At 46.5% G+C, this 24,369-nt stretch overlaps 2 protein-coding genes across 3 annotated transcripts in view; one reads left to right on the top strand and one right to left on the bottom strand.

The window, feature by feature from the left end:
- Nucleotides 1-3,725: 3,725 nt before the first annotated feature.
- LOC126541588 (endochitinase-like) lies at nucleotides 3,726-20,478 on the top strand. 2 transcript variants are annotated; one of them, XM_050188413.3, is made up of 10 exons: nucleotides 3,726-3,934; nucleotides 7,195-7,279; nucleotides 8,998-9,186; nucleotides 10,795-10,918; nucleotides 14,207-14,345; nucleotides 15,311-15,414; nucleotides 16,011-16,134; nucleotides 16,577-16,768; nucleotides 19,375-19,497; nucleotides 19,868-20,478. In XM_050188413.3, the coding sequence occupies exons 2-10, from the start codon at nucleotides 7,222-7,224 to the stop codon at nucleotides 20,021-20,023; spliced, it is 1,209 nt and encodes a 402-aa protein (XP_050044370.2). In that variant the 5' UTR covers nucleotides 3,726-3,934; nucleotides 7,195-7,221; the 3' UTR covers nucleotides 20,024-20,478. The 2 variants fall into 2 exon arrangements, with proteins under 2 accessions (XP_050044370.2, XP_054932735.2); XM_055076760.2 differs by lacking the exon at nucleotides 3,726-3,934 and having other exon boundaries at nucleotides 7,121-7,279.
- Nucleotides 20,382-24,369, bottom strand: part of LOC126541590 (putative sodium-dependent excitatory amino acid transporter glt-6) — a 22,866-nt gene continuing 18,878 nt past the window's right edge. Inside the window, exons 9-10 of the mRNA XM_050188418.3 lie at nucleotides 22,477-22,611; nucleotides 20,382-21,333 (exon numbers count right to left, since the gene is read on the bottom strand). Coding sequence (XP_050044375.2) covers nucleotides 21,180-21,333; nucleotides 22,477-22,611 — 289 coding nt within the window. The 3' untranslated portion in view covers nucleotides 20,382-21,179. The remainder of the gene's footprint in view (nucleotides 21,334-22,476; nucleotides 22,612-24,369) is intronic.

The raw sequence follows: 24,369 nt of genomic DNA, 5'->3' as shown, positions 1-24,369 counted from the left end.
TTGAAAGATGGAAAGGGCGAAACGCGTGGGAACGATGGAAGGCGATGACGGCTGCTACAATTTTGCCTTTGTACACAAATGACCTTGTAGTAGTTCTCGAATTGAACGATGATGCTACAACTTTAAACCTTAGGGCTCGAATAACAGCGGATAAATCACACGGGGACAAAACTAACTAATGGTAAAAAAAAAAACCTTGCTATATTCAAGGAAGATTACGCATTTCTTCTTCAGACGATGACTCTTTTCGCACTGGCCCCGTCTGCTCGCCTTCTCACACTTACCGCCTACCAGACGTTCTTTTTTGATCTCGCACCCCGCACGTGCGCATCGCTTCGTGGTCGCAGAATCGGGTGGCCGCGTCTGGCTTCACCCTTGTGCACCGTGACCGGCGCGTCAGTCCCTGAGAGAGTGCGCCCACAGTCTGTTCCTGTTTACCGGATGTAGATCATACCTTATGTACCTCATTTGAACCAATCCCAGCGAACTGCAATATATCCAGCACTCCTCAGGCGCCCGTATCCCTGCGTGTTCTCCACAGCAACGCTATTTGGCTGTGATCAACGTTGAGCAGCAGATATGGCTTACTCCAATGAGGAAAAAGTGGATATGGTTTTGGTTCTAGGTGCGTCAAGTGGACATAGAAGGCGCGCAGTTGAGCTATTTCAACGCTGGCATCCCGGTACGCGTCCGAGCTCAATGACGATTGTGCGTGCATATGAAACGATGAGACAGACTGGGACTTTTACGAAGAAATGACATGAATCTTCAATCCTGGGCGAGGACGCGGAGACAGATATTAAGTCAAAGTTTTAACCCACACGCAAGTGTTCGTAGTGTGGTTGCTGAAGCTGGAGTGTCAAAGTCTTCAGTGTGGAGAGTACTTAAGAAGAGGCAACTTCATCCGTACCACGTTCAGCTGCACCAGATGTTCGAGCACCGCGATTTCCACAATCGAAAGGACTTTGCGAACTGGATTGTAATCAAGACGGAAGAGGACCCAGGCTTTGTCAACAAAATACTGTGGACCGATGAAGCTACCTTCTCACCTGATACCCAAGTGAACATCCACAACGCTCACTATTGGAGTGGCGAAAACCCTCAATGGGTTTTGAAGACACACTGGTTTTGAAGACATCAGTGGTCGGTTAATGTGTGGTGTGGAATTTACAGTGGCACTATCATTGGCCCCGTGTTGTTTGATGACACGCTTACAGGCGAGCGATACGTCAACGACATCCTTGATGGGGTGCTTGAGGATTTTCTTTGCGAAGTTCCATTGGCTAGGATCAAGGATGCTTGGTATCAGCATGAGAGCTTTGCTGCTTCCATGCTCCCGCGCATGAAAGCAGCAAAGCTTGTAAATGGCTACATGAAGTATTCCCGCAGCAGTGGATTGGATGGCATGGGCCCATTGCTTGGCCGGCATGGTCGCCAGATTTAACTCCCATCGATTTCTTTCTCTGGGGCTACGTAACGGATTAAGTATACCGGACACCAACTACAACATAAGAGAACCTAAAAAAAAAAAAAATAAGGCAAGTTTGTAACTCCATCCCTGACACCATGATAAAGAACACCTCGGATAAATAACATAGTTTTCTCCTTAACATACTTAAGGGAAAATAAAAAAGAAAAAAGCTTGAGTAACTCTAGGCCAGTGCAAACCTTATGCATTCGGTTCTACTCGCGTCCGGAGTGCCTTTCATTTTTAAAGCTTTGGCTGAATTTATGTGGGACAGCCTGTATATGCACGTCGGTACATAAACGATGTAGCTATCTAAAGGATCCCTATACAGGATTATTTTGTATCTCGTAATGCCACCACACTAACTGACACAGCTGTCCATACTTATTCAATGAAGATATTGGTGTTATAGCCATTTTATCTTTTGCTAACAATCCATACTTAAGTAGCAAATGTGAGAACTGATACGGTAAAAAAAAAAAAAAAAAAAAAAAAAAAAAAACTTGAGCAGGGCAGGTTTTGATACCACAGCGGCGCAATTTTTAATGCATCTCAGTCGATGCCCGCTCTCCTCTGAAGCCTGGATTGCCCTTCGTCGCCGTGCTAGAAAACTAGTTGCGGAAGTTCTTGATCGGACAACAGGTTTTATAAGGCTGTGCACGTACTGTGGGTTGACAACGAGCTTTCCGCGAGCTCCATGTGGCTAAAGAATAGAAAAAAGAGGGGAAATTTCAGGAACTTTCTTTAGAGGAAAGGCGCTAAGAGTGTTTCCAAAAGTTAGCAACACCTCCCGCTGGCCATTAGCCGCCTGCCACGTATGGTCACATGTATCCCGCTGGTTCCCTGTATGAACGAATGTTGCACATTTGCACAGCGGCGCTGAATAAACAAGTTCAGAGATGCTGCAGCACGAATTGTCTCCACGTGCACGGCTCTGCTTCGCAAACGACGAAGCATATAGGGTGCAACCTTCCCGAGCTCTCATCACATCACAAAGGGGCTCGTTCTTGCCTTTTTCCTAACACCCGCCGTGGTTGCTCAGTGGTTATGGTATTGGACTGCCAAGCACGATGTCGTGGGATCGAATCCCGGCCACGGCGGCCGCATTTCGATGGGGGCGAAATGCGAAAACACCCGTGTACTTAGATTTAGGTGCACGTTAAAGAACCCCAGGTGGTCGAAATTTCCGGAGACCTCCACTACGGCGTGCTTCATAATCAGAAAGTGGTTTCGGCACGTAAAACCCCATAACTTAATTTTTCTCTTAAACATTATCACACAGCGCCTCTAACCCCTGCCTCCCCCCCCCCCACATAAAAGAAAAAGAAAAATACACTAGCTCATCTTCCTTGAAGTTGCATCAACAATCTTGAACCAGTGCACCCTCTTTCAGCGCATTCTTCTGCCCACCAGTCATCATTCTTCTTGTAAACTTCAACGGATTGGAATGGTCTTCCCAATGATGCTGTGCACCACTCCATCACTGATCGATTCAAAGAAGTCATTGCAAGCGTCTTCCACAAGTAATTACACCCACCCCTCAAGTAAAACCCCTTAATTGAGGTCTTGGATGTATTGAAAATAAACAAATAAATAAGGCCAACTGCTCCCTTGACAGTGCCAACGAGAGCGTTTCTCGAACGCCCCTTTAGAGGCGCGCCGGTATTTACATTAGGCGATACCACCAAATGCAATGCAATCTTTCACGCCTGTAGAACATATACGGCTGCCTTGCAACATACATAAAAACATTATGATAGAAAATAATGAAAATGCGTAGGGAATGATTAGAAACTACCTTGGCTTAAACGGGTAGGTTGCAGAGAAGCTGCTCATCTACTTAGCTTATATGGCGGGGGTCAACTATAAGTGGAGGGGTGGGTGCAGGGACAGCGGGCCCTGGGGCACACCGGGGCACTTATGCCCCCGAGTCCTTCAAGGGATGCCTGTGCTTTATGCGGCGTGTCGCCGAGTGCGAAATGCTATTTTATGCCCGTTGCACCAGAGGCGGGCCTGAGGAAACCCATTTTGACCGTACAGAGCGAAATCGTAGAGGAGGCCCGGCCTTAATCACGACCACCACTGGGCCGCTCCTCTGCCGGACCGGATTACACTGGGAGTGTTGCACGGGGTAGCTCAAGAGGGTGTCGAGGGGCAATGGTGGGGGCATAGAGGAAGGGGGGGGGGGTTCTGCGGCTTTTCCCTCTCACACGAGGCGGTGGCGTACGGTGGAAAGAAGGACGGAGGGAGAGGCCCTATATTAGTCCGCGCCCTTCGGTCGGGCTTTCCGAAACCGTTTAGCCGAGCACCTGAAGCGGATCGCGTGCCCGACCTACAACACCTTCGGGCCATTCGTTCGACGCGGCCGCACGCCTCTCGCTTCGTCGGCATTAACGTTCGACGGCGACGGCGTACGGGCTATCGCTGCACAGCTCGCACCGAAAGGCAAGGGGCATCCGCTCAGGGGTGAGTGTGCCGACCGAGTTTTCAAGCCAGCGCGCGCTCGTGTTCCCGTCGCTCTGTCAGGGCATGTGCGTGTGCAAACGAGAAAGCGAAAAAAGCACAGTGTCATTTGTTTTGTAAAGTTGTCTATGGTGTTGCTGTTTCTTTTCTCTTACTTTTACCCATGGGTACAAGCGAGATGCGTAAGTTAACCCTTCAGAAATAAGATTACCTTATTTCTGGTAAGAGTATTCGAAGGGGTGTGAAAATCGAACATTAAACGAAGATTACTAGAATGGAGAATGTGTGCGCATCTGTGCAGGTATATTTCACAGTCGAACATCAAGGCCTGTGTTCGCTGAGGGTTCGTTTGAAGCCTCATTAGGTCTTAGTGCAATCAGAAAGACATGCAGAGAATTGAGTAGGAACAAGTATTCAGTAGGAAACGATCTGTTGCTCATTGCGCATATGTTGTGAAAAAAAAAAAGAAATATATTGTGGTACTCAATAGATAGACTGCGTATTTCTCGTTTTCAAGAGGGCACCTTATTGCCATTTGTAATGTTGAGCTCTGAAAGTGTTACGTCGTGGGTGACCGAAATGTTGTTGTTATTGGGCAGAGCTTTGGTGACCCGGCATTCCAGTTTCTATAGTGTGATGAATTGTCAACACGAGCTGAACGAACTGAAGTTGCCGTGACATAGGGCGCAAATGAAATATCAATCTGCTTATCAGCATGGCGGGCGCAGCTCTTTCCGTCATGGTACAACAACTAATTATAAAATATTGCAATATAGAAATGAATTTAATTGTCCGTATCACTTTGGAAGCGCCTTTGGGGGGGGGGGACGAAAATAATTTAGTTTCCTCACTTCTTGTACGGCGTTTTCCTCGTCCAGACAGTGCAGAGCCAGGAAGTACCAACGCACTTGTACAGTGCTAATGAAAATGCGCCGAGAAAGTTTCGCTGCCGTGGTAAATGTGAGTGCATTTGTTTTCATGTAGGCTTCTGCAAACTATGAAACAATAGAGGACTGCAGAAAATTCATAATCAATATATTGCGCATTAAGAAAATGGTTCCGCCTTTGTGTGGAATCGCTACGAAGCGCTGGAAACGGGACAGCATTGCATTGCTTTTGTTGTAGCTCTTTTCTTTGTTTACTGCTCAGAGCACATAACCGCAGTTGGGGACTGACCAAGTGTTGCGAAATAAATATCCTTTCTTCATCCGCGCCTTCCGCGCTTTTGCTGAAATCGCTGCGGTAACAGTTGCTTTGTTCTTCGTTTCCGTTATGTGACGAGTGGCGAAATCTTTTCATGCGCTTGTTCTCGTTTTTTTTCTGGCCAACCACTGGGGGGGCCTAATGAGTTATCAGCACCTTGAACAAGCGCACCCAACCAGAAAGCTCTTACGCGAGCAGAGTGCCTGTTAAGTACGCGGAATGCGTGAACGCTCTGGAAAGGCTAATGACTTCTGTGCAGTCGTCCGGAGTGACTAATGCCAGCTTTCAGCGGGCTTCGCTAAACGACAATGATCACTGCTTCGTTAGTGCACGCCCGTGATTCTTGCTTTTGGCTGATGTGATCAATTGGAGAAAATTACTAGGAAAGCTTGTTAACTGCTCTCATGAGAGTGAGCTGTCGTAGAAACTTTTCAGACACGGGGAGTCGTGACGTTACTGCGAGATCGCTGAAAGGTTATCTGAGTAAATGACTGAAAGCCTCTAGAAGTGCTTTGCGGCTCTTGAACGTTTTCTTTGCTGCGCAACTTGTTCCACATTTAGTTTGCCTAAACGCTTGACAGATCAAGGAGTACACACTGCGTTTCTTTAGGCTCATATTGGTATCATTTTAGCCGCCTGTGCCACTTTCTGGCAGTACATTTGTAGTGAGGCCCCAGTTTGGTCCTTGTATAACCTGCCGGTCCCCGACAGGTATTTATTTTAAGTTTTACCTCGCACAAGTTTATTATAGATGCTAAACGAGATCGTTACCAAAGAAAAAAAACGAAAAGGAAGTCGTTTGGGTCAGGAAATGATAGTGCGAGTTTCCAGCAGAATCATAGGCCTTAGGGGACCATAAGAGGCGCTCGATTGGTCATCGCGGCCGATGAGAACCAGCCATGATAGAGTGTGTAAGCGCGACTGAACGACGACGTAGAAAAAAACAGATACACAGAGACAGCGCTACTTTCAACTATAGATTTTATTTTCGCACAAATCTATAGTTAAAAGTAGTGCTGTCTCTGTGAATCTGTTTCTTTCTACGTCCTCGTTCAACCGCGCTTACACACTCTATTATGGATTCAAACCAACTAGCTCGCCAACGTGCTTTAACCATTAAAGCCAGCACTTTGCTGCTGGGAATTTCTTAATGGCGTTTGTCGGCCGGAAAAATTTATTCAAATATAACCAATTAAAGCGGCACAGATCGGTAGTATTGTGAATAACGAAAAGTAACGTATAGCGTGAGTGGCAATTTTTTTCAGTGTTCGTGGAGGGGTTCACCAGAAAAAGGCAAAGAAAGTCCTTTGCTTTCGGACTTTTACCACCGCATGCCTGCTCAATTAATTTCAGCAATATAGTTCAAATTCACACGACGTACCTTTCGGCGCCCTGTCTTGATGCAGCGGCTGGCGCTTGTTTACGCTGAACTGCTTGCCTGCGAGATGCCTGCACTTGTGCCTCACGCGCAAACAACGTTGGCGGAAAGAGCGCTTGATTAAGAGCGGGAGCTTAATTTGTCACTTCCGCTTTGGTAGTTTTTTTAGCCAATTGCCACGGGCTGTCGTAGGTATCACCGGAAGTGATTGACCAAAGAAACGGCTGCTAATTTTGAGGATGTATATCTGCTTGGCGTGACAAACAGCTGCTCAAGGGAGACAAGGGAGCGTCCTAGCCTTACCTTGCTTGTCAACGGGACTGGGCGTCTCACTAGACCATTGATGTGACAGTCAGAAGTAGGGGTATCCCTCCCATGAATTGTTTCTATAAGCAACGAACCAACCATTCCAAAATCAGAATTATATAAGAGGGGCAGAGACAGAGTTATCGCAACGTTTGGAAAACGAAAGGACTTCATGATGAGGTTGACGTGTGAGAAAGAATGCTCCGGATGTTCCATGGAGGATGGGAAGTAACAATTTATGCTTACGAAAGGGCCATTTCTGCAGGGGTACTCGGGTTCCCCCATTGATTACTCATGGGCTAGAGACGGAGTCGATGCCGTCGCCGCTGTTGAGTAATGTACTCTCTTCTCTGTATCTTGTCTTGGTTCCACCCAGGCTTTGAGACCAAACGGTTCCAACAAGATGTGGCGGCAAGCGTTCCTGGTTCTATGCGCTGCGCAGCTGCTGATCGCAGGGGCCGGTAAGTCATGGAGCGTCATCCGCAACATTTCACTTCTCAAAGAAACGGTGGCCAAGCTTCCGCCGGCCACCTCCTCACGCGGTAATTTACCGCTCCGTTCTTGTACGTGCCGGTGTTTCTGAACCAGGCGCTTTCCACGAACCTGGGAGTATCGTCCCTTCTCGGAAACCACACAGTGCTCCTTAGCCAAAATGCTGACCGGCGAGCATCCGTGTCCAGCCAAAACCTAAGACCCCTCGAAGACGCTAAAGTGGAGGTCTTCGTGACTTGGAAAGAAAAGAGATGATATTAAAATAATTTTCGTTGAGTAAATAACAACGAAATATATACACATACGTAGCGTAGTTAATGAATTCTTCGGCCGGTATTCAGAAATCGTATATCACGCAAGGGCCGTCTTGAAATCGGTAATCGCCGTGGTGATCCTGTCGTTATCAAGCTGATTGATATGACGAAATGCGCACGCCCGAACACCTGCCAATCAAAGGGTGGTCATACGTAAGTGAAGTTCTGCGAATACGGATCCCAAATATTTCGGGTTTTTCGAATATGTCCGTATGGTAGACGTTTACAAAAGCTATAAGCCTAGAAGGTCGCCAGAACAAATGCGAAAAACGTTACGGCCTTGGTGTGGGAGCTTCGCTCACAATTAAATCGAGTGTCACTGGGTTAATTACTACGTTAGTCGACACAGTGTGCGACATGACTGCGTGCTCCTTTGTAAAGAAGAGAAGAAACATTTTATTCAGGCATAGGCCAATAGAGTCGACAGTATCATCTGGATCATTAGTCTACGTGGTTAGTTCTGGATGCAAAACATAAAAGTAAACATAAAATGCAATCTAAAGCAATAATAAGTCATTATATATGCTCGCTTTAATGATGCTTTATTGATAAGGCAATGTTTGTAATTTTTTTAATGTTGCAGGGTATTTCATTCAAAATTTTGTGCAGCGACAAACGATAAAAAACGCTTACCGCAATCATTGTGACTTTATGGCAAATTGACTTTGTAATAATGCTTGACCTTCGTAATATCTCTTGTAGGCGGAAGAAATTTAAATAAAAGATCTGGTTTGTTTGTGGTTATAGTATCCTGTGGATCGAGACAACTGTGCTTTATTCTCAGCTTGGATAAATGACATTATGCTCAACTCTGGAAATATCTGTTAGAAGGCGCGTTCTTGACCGCCGATGCAATTAGTTGCGCAGTATCTTTTTGAATTTTTGATCAGAGGTGTGCAGTACGACTTACCGTGGGAGCTTGGGAGTGTTGGTGATTCATTGAAAAAAAAAGAAGAACGACACAGCGCAAAAAATATGGGGAAATGAGAGAGCGACACCACGAACATGAGACGCAATGTTGGAGCATGGAATTGTTCACCCACCTTCCACAAGGTATAATAACCAGGAACTAATTTTTAGTAATTGTGGAATATGTGGACTCCAGTGTAGTGACGAGTTGATATTTATTTCTAGATATTTATGACTGCTAATTTGTTGGATTAATGTGTGTTCAAGAAACAAGTTGCATGTCTTAGGACATAGGTCTTGTTTGCTATTCAAGACAAGTTTATTTGTTTTAACCCGTGCCAAAGTATTTTGAACCTCACTTTGAACAATGTCGTAATGACTGCCTTGGAATCATTGTAGCTATGGATTTGGTAAAGTCTTTCTCTTCGGGTGCCCGTTCTCTCTCTATGTCTTTTCGGATTAAGATGATGATGACAAGAAACCCGTGGTGTGCTACTACTACGGCGAGGCAATGTCGCGGCCGAGCCCGATGGACTACCGCGTCTCGGATATCCCGGGACACCTGTGCAACTACGTGACCCTGGCCTTCGTCACCATCAACTCCGAGACGTTTGAGATGGAGTCCAGCATGTCCTCCTACCTCAACAACACTGGTATGTCACCTCACGCGATTTTTTTTTTGCAACGTCTTCCGAATTTAGAAAGCTGAACGTTAGATTTCAAGAGAAGGTGGAACGCTGTCAAATGCTTCGGTAGTCGTGTAGATATTTCCTCCATTATTTGAGCCTAATTCGCAGAGGTATTCTACTCCCAGTTGGATTGCGATTTTTTCTCCTCGCGTCCCATTGCAGGGTGAACGCACATAATGGAGCAGTATGAAAACTCTTAAAGGTGGAGTTAAGGCTAGGGCAGGGTAGTTACCATATTAAAGGCAGTTGCTACACCCGCGTACAACGTTCTGAGGCTATGCAGTCAAAGCTACAGAGCCGAAGCGCACGTGTGGCTGTGCTGCTGGATATAGTCCAATGTATAAGTGAATAATTTAGGATAATATAGTTAAAATGTTGAACAGCGTTTTTTTGAGCATTTAAATAAACTATAGACTCCTATATTTGCCACTGAGTAATAAAAATTCGCACTTTCGCCCGAACAACGAAGCATCGATTGCGATAGCAAATTACTGGACAGCTGTATGCGAAGTAAGGATAGTAGTTTTGTCGGCCGTGTAAACTTGTAAACACAGGCACACTAACTAAATTAACAAGCGCGGTGTCCCGCGCGCACAAGCAAGCACGAACGCATCTGACTCCATGACCGCGGAAACTCGCTGACAAAACACTGGCGTGAGGAAACGCGGCAGCAGCAGCGAACAAAATAACCTTCGTGCTGTTTATCGCTTCAACGAAAAGTGAGCGCCGTGAACACTGAGCAAGCACAAAGCTACGAGCCGCCAACGCATTTATTCCCAACGCAGATCGCTCTCAACATGTGGCCGGGCGACCGCGCGGAGCCGCCACACGCGCAGTTGGAGCCGGAGTAGAACGCCGCCACCCATCCCTCTCTCCCACGCCCCCGGTGCCTCGCAACGTTGGGTGCCTCGAACACGACGGGAGACGGGGCGCTTCCTGCCCGCTTTCGTATCTTTAGCGCGGGCGAGATTGAGCCGCGATCGTCAGCTCCCGTCGCACGCCTTCACTCGCTCATACAGGGTAGGACGCGCGGCGACGGTGTTATCGCCCTTAGACTTTATGCGGGACCATCACGGCGACGCCGACGCTGACGGCGGAAATGCGCTTGGGGGGTCCGTATAATTGCTATCGCAATGAAGGAGAGTCGTCATTCCAACGCGGCAGCAAAACCAACTCCTCCTTCAGCAAGCGCCCATACGTCCCGTGCTTCAGCGCCGACAGCGCTGCTCCCTGGAAATAGAAGGCGTCACAAAGCGATGTCGAGTAAGTATGGACTACTTGTGCTTTGACATGAGTGCATTAGCTCCGCCCTGGTACCTTTTACTTCATAGCCACAGAAAGGTGTCCGTGAGTTTAGCGCTCCCTTTATGCATGAACATTAGGTCAGAAAAAAAAAAAAAACACCGAGTGCCTTATCGAAACTCTCAGCGCGTCTTCAGTTCGAATAGGTCAGACCGCGTGTTTCAGTGAACACGAGCCATGTGTCGCGAGTGCAAAAGCAGAAGCCTTAGGATATGCTCTCAAAAATAAGTTGCAAATATGTTTGATGTTGTCTTCCCGTCTGTCTCGCAGGCCTGTACCAGGAGTTCACGTCGATAAAGAAGAAGTACTCGCATGTAAAGACGCTCATTTCTGTCGGAGGCTGGGAGTACGGACACAGCGTGTTCTCGCGCATGGTCAGCCACACTGTAAGCAGGTGAGCTACATTAAGTGCACGTGGTCAACGGAAGGATGCATTATTGCTTTAACACGACTGGGTATTTTCTGTGTTCCCCGAATCGTAAGCAGCTTCGCAATTTTATTCATGCGCCACCCTTAAAGCCAGTTATGATGGCGCCTCGCGAGAAAATCTACGCTCTCGCAGATTTTATTGCAATGATATCTCCTTTACTAGTAAGGTCTAAAAATATTAAGGGCGACTATATGCACAGTGACTTGCGTTCGTTTCTGCTGCTTCATATTTTTTTGTATCTTGTATGTACGTGCGAGTGATTGCTTAGGCTAAATAGCCTTTATTATTAAATGCGAAACATTTCTTGGCGAACATTTGCCACTTTGACAGCATCTATCTAGCCGCTTACGTATTGGTGCTCTCATGGCCGTTTCGTTAACTTGATAGGTACCAAAATTGGCATAGTATGACAAGAATGTGTGCCGAATATAAATGATAGGTTATGACATGAATATCATGATATGTGTGTCATGTAGGTCATGAAACATCCGCCCACGTCTTGGTGCTCTCATGGTTGCTTCGGTAACTTGGTATGTACCAGAATTGGCATAGTATGACAAGAATGTATGACGAGCGTAAATGATAGGTCATGAGATGAATGTCGTGACATACGTGTCATGGAGGTCATGATGCAACCGCCTACGTTTTGGTACGTACCAAAATTGGCATAGTATGACAAGAGTACATGACGAACATAAATTATCGCTCGTGACATTAATATCATGACGTCTGTGTCATGTAGGTCTCGAAACAACCGCCTATGTCTTGGTGCTCTCACTGTCGTTTCGTTAACTTTGTATGTAGCAAAATTGGCGTAGTATGACAAGAGTATATGACGAACGTAACTGATAGGTCATGAGATGAATGTCATGACACACGTGTCATGGAGGTCATAATACAACCGCTTACGTCTTGGTATGTACCAAAATTGGCATAGTATGACAAGAGTGTATGACGAACATGAATTATCGCTCATGATATGAATGCCATGACATCTGTGTCGGGTAGATAATAAAACAGCCACCTACGTCTTGGTGGTCTCATGGTCGTTTCGTTAACTTGGTATGTAGCAAAATTGGCATAGTATGACAAGAGTGTATGACGAACGTAAATTATAGGTCATGAGATGAATGTCATGAAGTACGTGTCATGGAGGTAATGATACCACCGCCTACGTCTTGGTATGTACCAAAAATTGGCATAGTATGACAAAAGTGAATGACGAACATAAATGATAGGTCATGACATGAATGTCATGACATGCATGTCATGTTGGTCATGAAACAGCCGCCTACGTCTTGGTGCTCTCATGGTCCTTTCGCTACCTTGGTAAGCTCCTCGCACACTGCCTCGCATGACATCGATTCGCAGAGGGCGTGGAATCTGCCTACTTTTTATTATTATTATTTTTTCTACTCTTTGACTGTATAACCATATTGCTGTATCCAATCTGCCGGGCCTAGTCACATAGGTCTTTGTAGACTTAGACAGGCCATTTTCCATGTGTTGCTTCGTATGGTGTCTGAATAATAATAATAATAATAATAATAATAATAATAATAATAATAATAATAATAATTATTATTATTTTTTGTTTATTTATGCAAATTTATATCTGCCGTATAAGTGGAGCAGCCGGAGGCGTGCTGATTCCAACCTCTCCAGTTGTAATCCATTTAATTCTAGTTCGTACTTAGTTGAAAGAGAGGGACAAGAAAAGGGGAAAGGTTAACCAGAGGGGAAGATCCAGTTTGCTACCGTACGCTGAGGAGAGATGTGAGGGGAAGTAAAGTAATAGCAGAGCAGAGAGAGAGAGAGAGAGAGAGAGAGAGAGAGAGGAAGATAGGAAGCACAGATACACAATCCCCAGTCGGTCATTATCACCGCACAGCGCAGTGCCCCTTGCAGCACTAAAACCATAATTTCAGGCTACAGCCGCTTGTCCAAGCCTGTTGTACTTAAAAACTGCAACAGTGTCCTCGTCACCCTCTGCTGCGATGACTTGTGATGTCGGCATCCTAAATTTCAACGCATTCGGCAATGGAGGAACTGATCTCGTTCAAATTTTTCTTGTGAAGTTTGAAAATTACAGATGACAAGCGAGTTAGGTTTATTACACCAACCTATCTGCTACAATATGGCCTACGACCAGCTCAACACCCTAAACCATGCTAAACAGAACATTACGTTCCCCTACCTCCTAAATGAAGCCAAATCTACGCGTATTATTAACTTTAATGCATTACGATACTACTTATTAAATAAATAAAGCTGAAGCTCCTAAGAACAAATGAGCTTAAGTTTCCCGGAGAGAATCTTGGAAGTTTAAGCAGATCTGAAAACATGCACATCTTTTGGGACCCGAGATTGTCCATCCTTGCGGTGCTGAACGGATCTACTCAGATATTCAGAAACGTTCAAGTGGGAGTGAGTGCTTAATGAGCAGAGAACAATGGCAAATGAACGCATCGATAACCTTTTCGGTGATGCTTTACAGCATTACAGAGATGAAACGTCTATAATCAGGGTGATCTTAGCGTTCGGGCCGAAACATGTTTGGAGGGTAACAAAGAAACTTGAAAGTAAGATAAGCAACACACATCGAATGATGGAACGAAAAATGATACGCATATCCTTAAGAGACACGAATGTGGCAGAGTATAATAAATCCACGCGCAACTTGTCACCTCGAGGTATACAGGACTACCCAGTTGTCGGGCTTTCCAAAGACTGCAACGTATGCCGTACATGGGGAAGATAGCGTTCAGTAATGCTGGAAGAACTGTGAAGTAGATGAACTTTAGTACGTCACATATTCGAATCTAAAGGCCGCGGCTCTCAGGAGTACTTCAATATAGTTTGCAGAACGATCGGCTTGTAAAAGCTATATAGGCTAACTATTTACAGAGCAAACGGTGGGTATCTATTACATTAGCTGAACATAATGGAGAGAGGTGGAGATGGAAATACCACGTAATGTTAGAGCACCTAACAAGTGCGTTATTGGAGCAACATATTAGGTGCCAGTAGAAAGGAAACGCAGTTGAGGGCTTTAATGTATTAGATGCAACGAATAGATCAATAAATTTGCTGGTATGGGATTGAGACGGCCGCCTCGGAGCAGGCATAATCGTAGATCGCTGGGAGGGACATACATGCTGAAGTGAGCACAAATGGGATGATGATGATGCTTCTGATGATGAAGCACTGCTGAAGCACGTGTCATTCCTCTTCTTGTCCTCGGAATCGCAGGCGGAAGTTCGTGAAGAGCGCGGTGCGCTGGATGCGTCAATACGGCTTCGACGGCCTGGATATATCCTGGCAGTATCCGGGTACGATGGTGCGTGGAGGCACCCACGGTGACAAAGAAAACTTTGTCCTCGTCATGAAGGTGCGTGTGAGCTAACTGTACCAGAACGCTGTTTGCCGTGTTTGGTGGGAGTGCTCTGGAAGTTCTCTGTTCCTTTTTATTTTGTGACCCATGGTGTTGTTATCACTGCCAATTTCTGTGGATACATATTAAAGTTTCACTGTGCTGAAAGCGAAAGGAAGCGTCCGCGAATATTGCGAACTTCGAGCGTCGGATAGTGTTGGGGTCAGTTCTGTATGGCCCGCTTTGGTCTAATTAATGCAATTCTCCGTTGCGACCGTTCATTTGGTTTTGGTATATCAAATGAAAAATAAGCGAGGTCTAGAAATCGCGTTGACATTAACATTGCGAATGTACATCGATTGGGGAAAGAAAGTCAAGAAGCAGGGTATATATATATATATGTATATATATATATATATATATATATATATATATATATATATATATATATATATATATATATATATATATATTTATATGTATATATATACATACATATGTTTAGCAGACTAAAGACGTATTTAGCTGCTGCGGTGGTTAACGTAGTACCGTGGAATTTTGTTTCTTAATGACTACACACATCTTAAATACGCTGCCTGATATGTAACCGAAAGTGATAGTAGGAGTGTAGACGAAGTGAGTTAGCTCTGCTCATCTATAGATCGAGCTGTGTGTGTAAGAGAGAGAGAGACGAAGAGGAAAGGAAGGGTGGTTAGTCTTCTGTTTGCTACCCAACACTGGAGTGGGGAGATAGGGGTTAGAAAGAGGATAGAGAAGAAAGGGTTAAAAAATGCACTCACAGAGAAACACACGCCAAGGGCGTTCCAGTTAGAGACGTTCACAAAGGCCGGTAGATCGCAAGAAGCGCAGTAGTACTTGCACGGCCTTCTTTTGTGACGTTAGGCCCTATCGATGGTGTAGAATCCCTTTTTCCGATAGTGAGCTGTGCATAACATTAGAAGTTTGTATTCTGGCTTTTGCAGGAGCTCAGGTCTGAATTCCAGAAGTACGACTTCATGCTCTCAACGACTATTCCAGTTGACTCAATGCTCCTCAAGAGTGGTTACAACGTGGCGGCTCTCTCGAGGTAAGCAGTCTGTAAATTTCTGATCAAATGACGCGTGTACTTACGTAACATCAAGGTGGTCGTGAGTGCCTTCATAACTTGAAACAAGATAGGAGTGCTCTACCAAACACTGCATCTTCTTAGCCTGGGGAAGCGAGGGGGGAGGGAAATGGCGGACAAGCTATAGTTTTCACAAGAATATTTTTGGTAAAATGGCCTTCACTGCATGCTAATGGTCGCAAGCTAAGAGCGAACGAAAGTTTTTAAACAGAATAAGTCGTAAGCCTAGAAAGCCCGTATTAACTTGCATCGACCTGCGCAATCTGTAGAACCATATGCGACGGGCGCTTCGAAACAACCGACAAAACGTCATAAAGTACCATCAACATCGTCAACATGTGCACGTGGACGCCGCTAGTTTTCCGTGTCTTTTCTCTATATTTACTCGACCTTTGAGCGTCTATTTACTGTGTGTTGTACACAAATTATAATCTCGTGTATGCAGTTCATGGAATGAAACCTGCTACTTGCTGTTTCTCGCAGTTTGAAGGGAAATAATCTGATTTATTGTCTGAGTAGGGAGCTTTCTCGCCTGATTGTGCCCTGACCTGCCACAGGTACGTCGACTGGTTCAACGTGTTCACGCACGACCTTCGTGGCACGTGGACGGGCTACACGGACGTACACAGCCCACTCAGGAGGCGCTGTTTTGACAGGGGACCATACGCATCTCTCAACGCGGTAAGCCTGTACTCTGTCGTATCTTTCCGAGTCCCACTCCGCATTTTTTTTTCGTTGTTTCCCACGACTTCTACGCCTGGCCCACACTGTAGCACACTATTGTAACGGTAGCCGTTACAAAGATACACATTCTGGGATTCCAGTGAAGAAGAGTTTTCGCTAGTGTGGTTTTCATGTTTCTGCTATGCTTAATGTGCAATAATACCTGTATTGTGAGTCTTAGCCGAAATGCGCACAGCAGTGGAGAAATCTTCACTTTCAATAGAAGTTATAAAAAGTTCAGAATTCACACATGTCTATCTGTAGAGTATGTCGAGTGTCCCAGAAATGATAGCGAGCATTCCTTTGACCATTTCGTACTCGCACGATAGACGTACGAAATGTGAATGACTGAAAATTTGCATCTCTCTCTCTCTTGTTCGTCTCGATCCGGCCGCTGCAGGAGGACGGCCTGAACCGGCTGGTGAAGCTGGGCGCGCCCAAGAAGAAGCTGATGCTGGGCATCCCCTTTTACGGGCGCAGCTACACGCTACAAGACCCACGCCGACACGCGCTCGCCGCGCCCACGCGCCGAGACGTACACGCCGTACCGGGGCCGTACGTCATGTCGGACGAGATACTCGCCTACTACGAGGTAAGCACGCGTGGGCTCGCTGCCACGGAAGGTGTAATGTGCCTGATGAAGTCTGTCTGTCTGTCTGTCTGTCTGTCTGTCTGTCTGTCTGTCTGTCTGTCTGTCTGTCTGTCTGTCTGTCTGTCTGTCTGTCTGTCTGTCTGTCTGTCTGTCTGTCTGTCTGTCTGTCTGTCTGTCTGTCTGTCTGTCTGTCTGTCTGTCTGTCTGTCTGTCTGTCTGTCTGTCTGTCTGTTTACGCGGTAAGATTTGGATTTTGGGCTTGTAGGACGATCGGAGGAACTTGGGGCGACAGGACTAAGCGAACAGGGTTTATTTACAGTAATTACATATTAAACGTGGGATTCATTTACACAGTCTAGCGTGACTCCCAAATGGAGCCCGCAAGACGAAGCATACAGCAAACGAGCACACAGCTCACGAGTACATTGACGAGCACAGAGCATGACGACGAGCACACCTAGCAGCCGACAAACCGCCGTTTTTAAACACTTCGTGTTCCCTAGATCTTTAGGTGAGGCAAAACGTTCGACGTCATCGTAAACAGGCTGCCTCTCTGCGGGACGTTTTACAAACACACACACGCATACACAGGTTTCAGTCCCCCCTCCTCGGGCAGACGACCTTTGCAGCGCAGTCGTCGTGGTGTCCATTGTCCTGCGTCCCCGTAGCCAGGTGGTCACGCCCGACCCCAGCCGGCACCTCTAAATTCCAGAGCGGACCTCGCACAGTGGCGTCCGCCGCGGTTCATTGTCTGGCGTCTCGAAAAGCGCATGGGGAGGTTCCGCCAATTACCTCCCCTCGAGAACTTCCCTGCGCTGACCCTTGCCGCGTGGCTGCCGGTTGTTCGCAGTTCCCTGAAGTAAGTTCATGGTTGGTTAGCGCTGTCCTCGCTGTTTCTTTGAAGGGCGCCCCCACCGCGGATCGATCGACGCACCTGCAGCGGGCTGAAATAGCTGCAGGCCGATACTAACAACGCCGACTCAGTGGCCCAAGAGATCTACCAGCTTGAGCCATTGGTCATTTACTCGCGGTCGATATGCCATTGTGGCCGTTCCATCATCGCCATTCCAGCTGCGCCATCTGACCATCGTCATGCCGTCGTCATCACGTCTTCTACGCGGACCGAGTGGTCCATGTTGTCTAATAGCATGGGCCCCTATAGTTATGTGCTTGAGGAGGCCGCCACGCCATCGTGGTCGTTGCATCGTCATCGTCATTCCAGCTTTGTCATCCGACTCTCGTCATGCCGTCGTCGTCGCGCCATTGTATTCATACAGTCGTCAGGCATTCGTTGTCATAGCGTCGTCGTAATGTCGTCATGGTTGTTTTATCGCCGTCCCTCCAGCTTCGCCGTCCCTCTGTTCATAGCTTAGTCGTCACGCCATCATCGTCATACGCTCGTTGTCATCCCGTTGTCCTTGTAGTGAACGCCATCCGCGCGCCACTGTAAGTGGCGCGTGTTTAAATGGCTAGTTTATAATGCCACTCTGTGACGGCATGTTGTGCACGTGACAGGCAAGTCTGACGGCTTACACCACACAGTTCGATGACACCATACTAATGCCTATAATGTATGCTTATGAACGGCGATATTATTCATTGATAATAGAGCGTGAAAGTGTAATTTCGTTCTTAAGTACTCCTTAATAACCATATTACACGAAGGACTAAATGGACGGAGGTTGGAATAAGGTTACACTCCAGAGCTGCATCTCTGACATTACGCGAAGGCGACCACCTTTTTATGTCACGGTGTTTTTGCAAGACTGATCTCAGAAGTGGACAAATTGGAGTGAACATAGTTGTTCATGCCTATTAATGTAGCTTCCCCCTTTTTCCCCTGCGTAATACGGCACAGAGTGTCACACAGTCAAGAGGAGAGAAAATGCCTTTATTAAGTTAACAGTTGGAAACACCAGTAGGTGCAGAGTATCGTTAAACGCAATAGAATCGATGTTTCTCTGGCCCATTCACGTGATTACACGGAAGCCTAGAATAAGAAGGGAAACGAAATGAACCAGAAAGGAAACGGAGAGAGATTAACACCAATAAAGTAGGAGCGTAAGAAACTCGACAAATAACTGAATTGATGGTTTCAGAGGTGTGCCGTCAGAATCTCTCTCGCTATCTGTCGGCACAATAGCGCAAGGTCATCGTATAAAATAAAAATGTGCCACTGTGAGGAAGTCAATTTCATGCCGAGGTGGTGAAACGTTATGCGCCGTGGGCTAGCGCTATGTGTAAAATCCATTGACGCCAACGGCGCACAGTGAACGATAGTAGGTATGCTTATCGTGGGAACCCCGCGCGTTAAAACACACACATATTTCGTAATCGCAACAATTACGGCAATGTCGCCCCCCTCCCCCCCCCCCCCCTTATTTTGGTTGGATGCATGTAAAGGGAAGGGTACGCTCCTAGCTTGGAAATTAAGAGTAAGTTTCTGCAGTTTACGGCGAGCATGTCTACCACTCCGTAGTGAGCACTATAGCGGTATGTGGGGTACTATAGGGACCGAGGCTTTGAACTCTTGAAGCTCGCTTATTGACGGTGAAACAATCTCGAAGCCCTTGCCACCAGTGGTGATGTGCCATCTAACTGCGCAGGTTTGCATGGACATCACGATGCTCTCCTGGAGACGGGAATACGACGAGGTTGGACAGTGTCCCTACGCCTATCGCGGTGACCAGTGGGTTGGATACGAAGACGAAGAGAGTGTCTCTGCAAAGGTACGTGCGCATATGTACGAGTAGTTTCTGCTTTTCACTCTACACAAAAGATTTGCCAGTGCCAGACTGTGATAGTGGAGCTCGCTTAGTCGAAGTTAAAGCCAAACATCTTTGTTTTCGCGTACTGAGTTGTAGAAGGGCTCCGGAAAATTGACTTGCGTATACAGAGGGAGTAAAGCAGCAACTTTGTTTTTGTTGCAAAACATTAACGAATGTAGGGCTGTTTCTACTGCCTCTGTGTAGTGTTCTCTCACTACACAATGTTGAGATCGGGCGCGGTTGTGGTTTGAACAACTGTCATGAACTTGAAGCGTCTTGTGAGGCAGTCGTCGCAAAACAAGAGATGTCTCACACGTGCTGCTGTTTACAGGTGGATTTCGTGCTCGAACAGGACTACGGAGGCGTGATGGTGTTCAATATCGACATGGATGACTTCAATGGTGTTTGTGGTGTGAAGAACCCGCTGCTTAACTCTGTGTGTCGAAAGTTCAACGAAGGACGCCTGATCGACCCGCGCATAGGTTAACGTCCGAGGCTGCCTGCGCGTGACACGTGTATTTTGTGACTGTGGGACGACTCCGATTTATCTAGCCATAGAGTGGGTGCTCGAGCAAGTCCTCTTTGCCTTTCTGGACGACACACCGGGGCTTGCCAACGCACTGTGATGTATGGGAGGTCTAGCTGTTGTCGCTTGTGTCATACAGACCACTCTATGTAGACCTCCGGGGCGCACCATCGCATAGAAGCTTCCTAACTGTACTGCCCAACGCACGGCGTTGTGGCATGGTCATACGTAAGAGTTGAGCAAATGTACAGACAGATTTGACTGCCTCAAATGAATCGAAGATGAAATGGTCTGTACGAACAAATGTAAATATTAGTCGTGAAGCGAGCCGTGTTCCTTTATTGTGAGCACTATGATACACCACATTGTTCCTCATTCATTACCAACAATAAATCGTCTGAGACGCATAAAAGGAATCGTGGACTGTCTGTTACTTTCTCAGCGCCACTATAGAGAAGACTCGGCACGTTTACAAAAGCGCTAGGAACGCATCTTCTTCTGCGAGCTGCAGATGTGTTGGTGGCACACACATGCAAGCGGGAACTTGCAGAAAGCATGTTCCGCAAACACAAGACCATCGCAGTGCCAGTGGACAGCGTCTACTTTGGTAACTACATAGATGTAGCAGCATAGCTGCTGTTAGCTACGGTAGAGCAGAGTGAGAATGCAAAGTGGCTATATTATTATTCCACGAGAACAACGGCAAAAAAAAAAAAAAGGGATGTATCTGATGACTTGTGGTTAAACAAACGAGCACAAGACGGCGCTACGCGCGCTCCTACGCTAGGGTGCCTCGATGCCACAGCAGGGGGCGGCGCTCCCATCGAGGAACCTTATCCTATGCTAAGCTCTACGTATATGGCTCCGTATATGGCTCCAGTGTACCGCAAACAGCATACCGCATACGAACGCAGACAAGCATATGCACTCTATGGTTTATAGAATGTTCACATACTATCTACACGCGAAAAGACCAGTTTAAATAAAAATGAAGAAGTGTGCACGGTCTCTACGGACGGTATCAGTCTATTTTTATAATGATGACGATAACAACTGGGTTGAGAAAAGTACAGCTCAGCGGGCGACGAAGTCACGGTGTTCGCGCGGTGTCCGATCTTCATAAGGTCGAGTCCTGCAGCTTCTCGCTGGCTTCGTCGTACACGACCACCACCTCACTTAGCTCGGACGCCTTCTTCCGGAAACAGACGTGATCCACCACCGCACAGGTGACGCAGTCGCCCAAGCAGTTGTTGGTCGTCCGTGCGCGGTCGCTGCGTGAAGGTGGGGAGCACAATTAATGAGAGCACGGGATTAGTCAGAAATGCGCGTAATGTGACTGTCTCGTGGCATCCCGAACTATATCCTTTGTGAATTAGAGAGGCTTCAACATCTGGGAAACAATACGTAGTTCGGTGTCCTATTTCCCCTAATCGTCTTACTTGCCATTTGTTTCGGTTGATTTGATCATACAACACAGCACGCAGTAACTATTGCGACCTTTCTTTTATGCCAGCTACAGCTCTTCCTGCTTGATAGATGAGCATGAACTGCAAAAGTTAAACACCGAATTCCAGCTTTTTGGTCGTGTCGCTGAACAGATATTCAGGCGTATTCATTGCTGTGACGATAAAATGATGTCACCTTTACGTTTCTCATCTATGCAGGTGTTGTTAATGACAAATTGTCCGAAATTTTTTAACTGTGCTGTTAATTGCTGTTCTGATTGAACTAAACTTAACAATTTGATGACTTCTATTAAAATACGCAAGATCTTTTTTTTGTCCTTCGAAAAAATATTAACATCTGAGAAATGATACTGCTTTTTCAGAAGCAAGCGGGCGACTGGCATGCTTTTCCGTACAATGTGTGTTAAGAAGGCGCTGACGTAATTAGGTTCGTTCATTCCTGCTGTAATATCATAAATGAGAGCATCTACAAGACCAGAGATCCCTCTGCCTTTTACCAGTAGGTATCCAAAATATTCAAACGCACCCAGCCTCAATATCCAATCTTCTCATGTGACTAGTCGTACAGCAACATATGAGTCTTTAAGAGGATCGCATATAATGATATATAATTATTTTCTTTCAAGCGTATGAGACGTATGCGCGTTGCCTTAAATGATCAACAACGACTTGTTTAAACGCACCTTTCAATAGAGGTTTGAAAGAGAGTCACTGCTGAGTTATGGCAACATACCATTCTCATTTACTTCAATGCGGCCGCTGCTGTCACGTTAGTGGCGATGTATGGAAGCGGAGAAATAGGTAAACGGGCAATGATAGACACTTTATTTTGAAGTTGTAGTAAAAGAATCAGCAACTTAACGTTTTCTTTCTCCCGTCAGTCGCCGTCTGAATTTCACCGTAAACTGGAAGAGCAACGACTGTGTTCCATAGCTTATATGTACTTACAGCAGCCACTCGACGGTGAAGAGAAGGCTGACGTCACTGACTGGGGCACCGATGACTGACAATGTCATCACCATGAGAAACAGCGCCGAGCTGGGAACGGATGTCGACGCCACACTGACAGCTGTAGCTGAAATGCTGCGCAAGGATAAAATAAAGTTGTTTGTTGCTTCGGAGTCTCCCAAAGGCGTTCTAAATACCAGTAAGTTAAGTTAGGTACACTCGAACCTCGTTATAAAGAAGTTGAAAGGGGAGCCGAAATTACTTTGTTATATCCGTTATTTCGTTATATCCGTTATTGCCATTTAATGCAGTACATGCGGAATGGGGTGCACGATTCTAAAGATGGAAATTAGAAGACGGCCTATTGGCACGCGGGACCATTACACGGCCACGCAGGCGATGAAATTTAAATAAATTAACACAAGATTATCCGGCGTGTGCAACACGTTACGACACGTGTTCCATTGTGGCGGTCTTTCACGTTCGCTTTCCACTTGGCGCGTCGCGGTCGATCGGCACGTGCAACACAACACAGTGCTGCGCTGTGTGATCGAGGAGCCAAGCGAACTTCGCTATTCCGGCTTGGCTTGGCTATTCTGGCTACGTTCGCTATTCCGATGCCAATGCGATCTCGGAGGCATGCCCAGCTGCGCCTGCCTCCACGGCGCCCCGCGCGATAGAAGTGAATCCACTAATCTTTCGCACCGCAGCGCGTCCTTCGCTTTGCCGCGTGTCTCGCGCAGCCAGGCATGCGCAAGAAAGGGAGGTCAGTGAACAAGTGCGTTCGGTAGTGAGTTGCTGCTTGTGCGCAGCAAGGCTACGCGAGGCTGTACGAAATATCAGCGCTGCTCGACGATGTATTCGACGTGGAGACGCAGGAGTTTTGAAATGTCGCGGCGAACGAGTGCCGAACCCGCGGAAACCCCGCGGAAAGCGATGTACTCGGCGGGCAGCGGTCTGGAATTTTTTAGTTTTGGAAACGAATCTAGTTCATTATATCCATTGGCAAGACAATTTCACTTTGTTACAACGAGATGTTAAATACACGGATGACTGTGGGGATTTCAAGGGGAATTTCATTTACTTCGTTATGTACATTATTTCATTACATCTCGTTTTGTTATAACGAAGTTCTCAAGCTCCTTCGTCGGAAGTACTTTGAGGGAGAGCACGGGAGAAAATTTCTTAGTTAAGCTAAAACTGTCCATTGCAGCCGATGAAGTGAAAAAGTTGACGGTCACTTTAGCATACGCTAAAGATAATGAAGGCGAAAGCGCACTTGCTTGCGAAACATTCAATAAATTACCTGACATTTTCATTCGAATGCGTTGTTACTCCCTGTTACTTGTTTTCTCCCACCAAAGGTCGTGGGTTCGCCTCCCACCAATGATCCTGGGTTCGACCATCAATGGTAGCTCCATAAATTTTGCCATTGAATTTTGGTCTCACCAAAGTAGAGGGTATGACAGGACAACGGATTTTTTAACCCATGAGGCTTTGGTCTCAATAATTATTTATCTCTTTTATCGAGGCCCGGAGCTGGAAAGCGCCATGGACATGGCCTGTCCCCAACAGAGGTGCCGGCCTCGTCTGCCAAGCTAAAACCGACTGTAACACCACCACCACCACCACGATACTGGAAGTTGCTTTTCTCTATCTGTTCGGGATCGGGTGGGCTACATTGTTATTGTGCAGATAGTTTCACTTTTCCAAGCGCTTTTGTGCAGAGTGTGCATACAGTGTTCGAGTGCGCACACTTTGCACAAGTGAACTTGTCCGAGGCACTGCGCATGTTCTGTATTTTATGCCACCTATTTAGTCCGTTGTATTACTGTATGCTTATTGCTCGTGCTTCTCTAGTTTCACCAGCGCACCTTTTCTCCTGAGCTCCAA

This window comes from Dermacentor andersoni, chromosome 2 (assembly GCF_023375885.2).
Source record: "Dermacentor andersoni chromosome 2, qqDerAnde1_hic_scaffold, whole genome shotgun sequence".
Classification (NCBI taxonomy): domain Eukaryota; kingdom Metazoa; phylum Arthropoda; class Arachnida; order Ixodida; family Ixodidae; genus Dermacentor; species Dermacentor andersoni.
This window is presented reverse-complemented; position numbering and strand designations above follow the sequence as displayed.

Coding starts and splice junctions, on each gene's coding strand:
- LOC126541588 (XM_050188413.3), top strand. CDS start 7,222: ATGTGGCGGCAAGCGTTCCTGGTTCTATGCGCTGCGCAGCTGCTGATC. Junction 7,280..8,997: donor GCTGCTGATCGCAGGGGCCG/GTAAGTCATGGA, acceptor TTTCGGATTAAG/ATGATGATGACAAGAAACCC. Junction 19,498..19,867: donor AAGAGAGTGTCTCTGCAAAG/GTACGTGCGCAT, acceptor TGCTGTTTACAG/GTGGATTTCGTGCTCGAACA.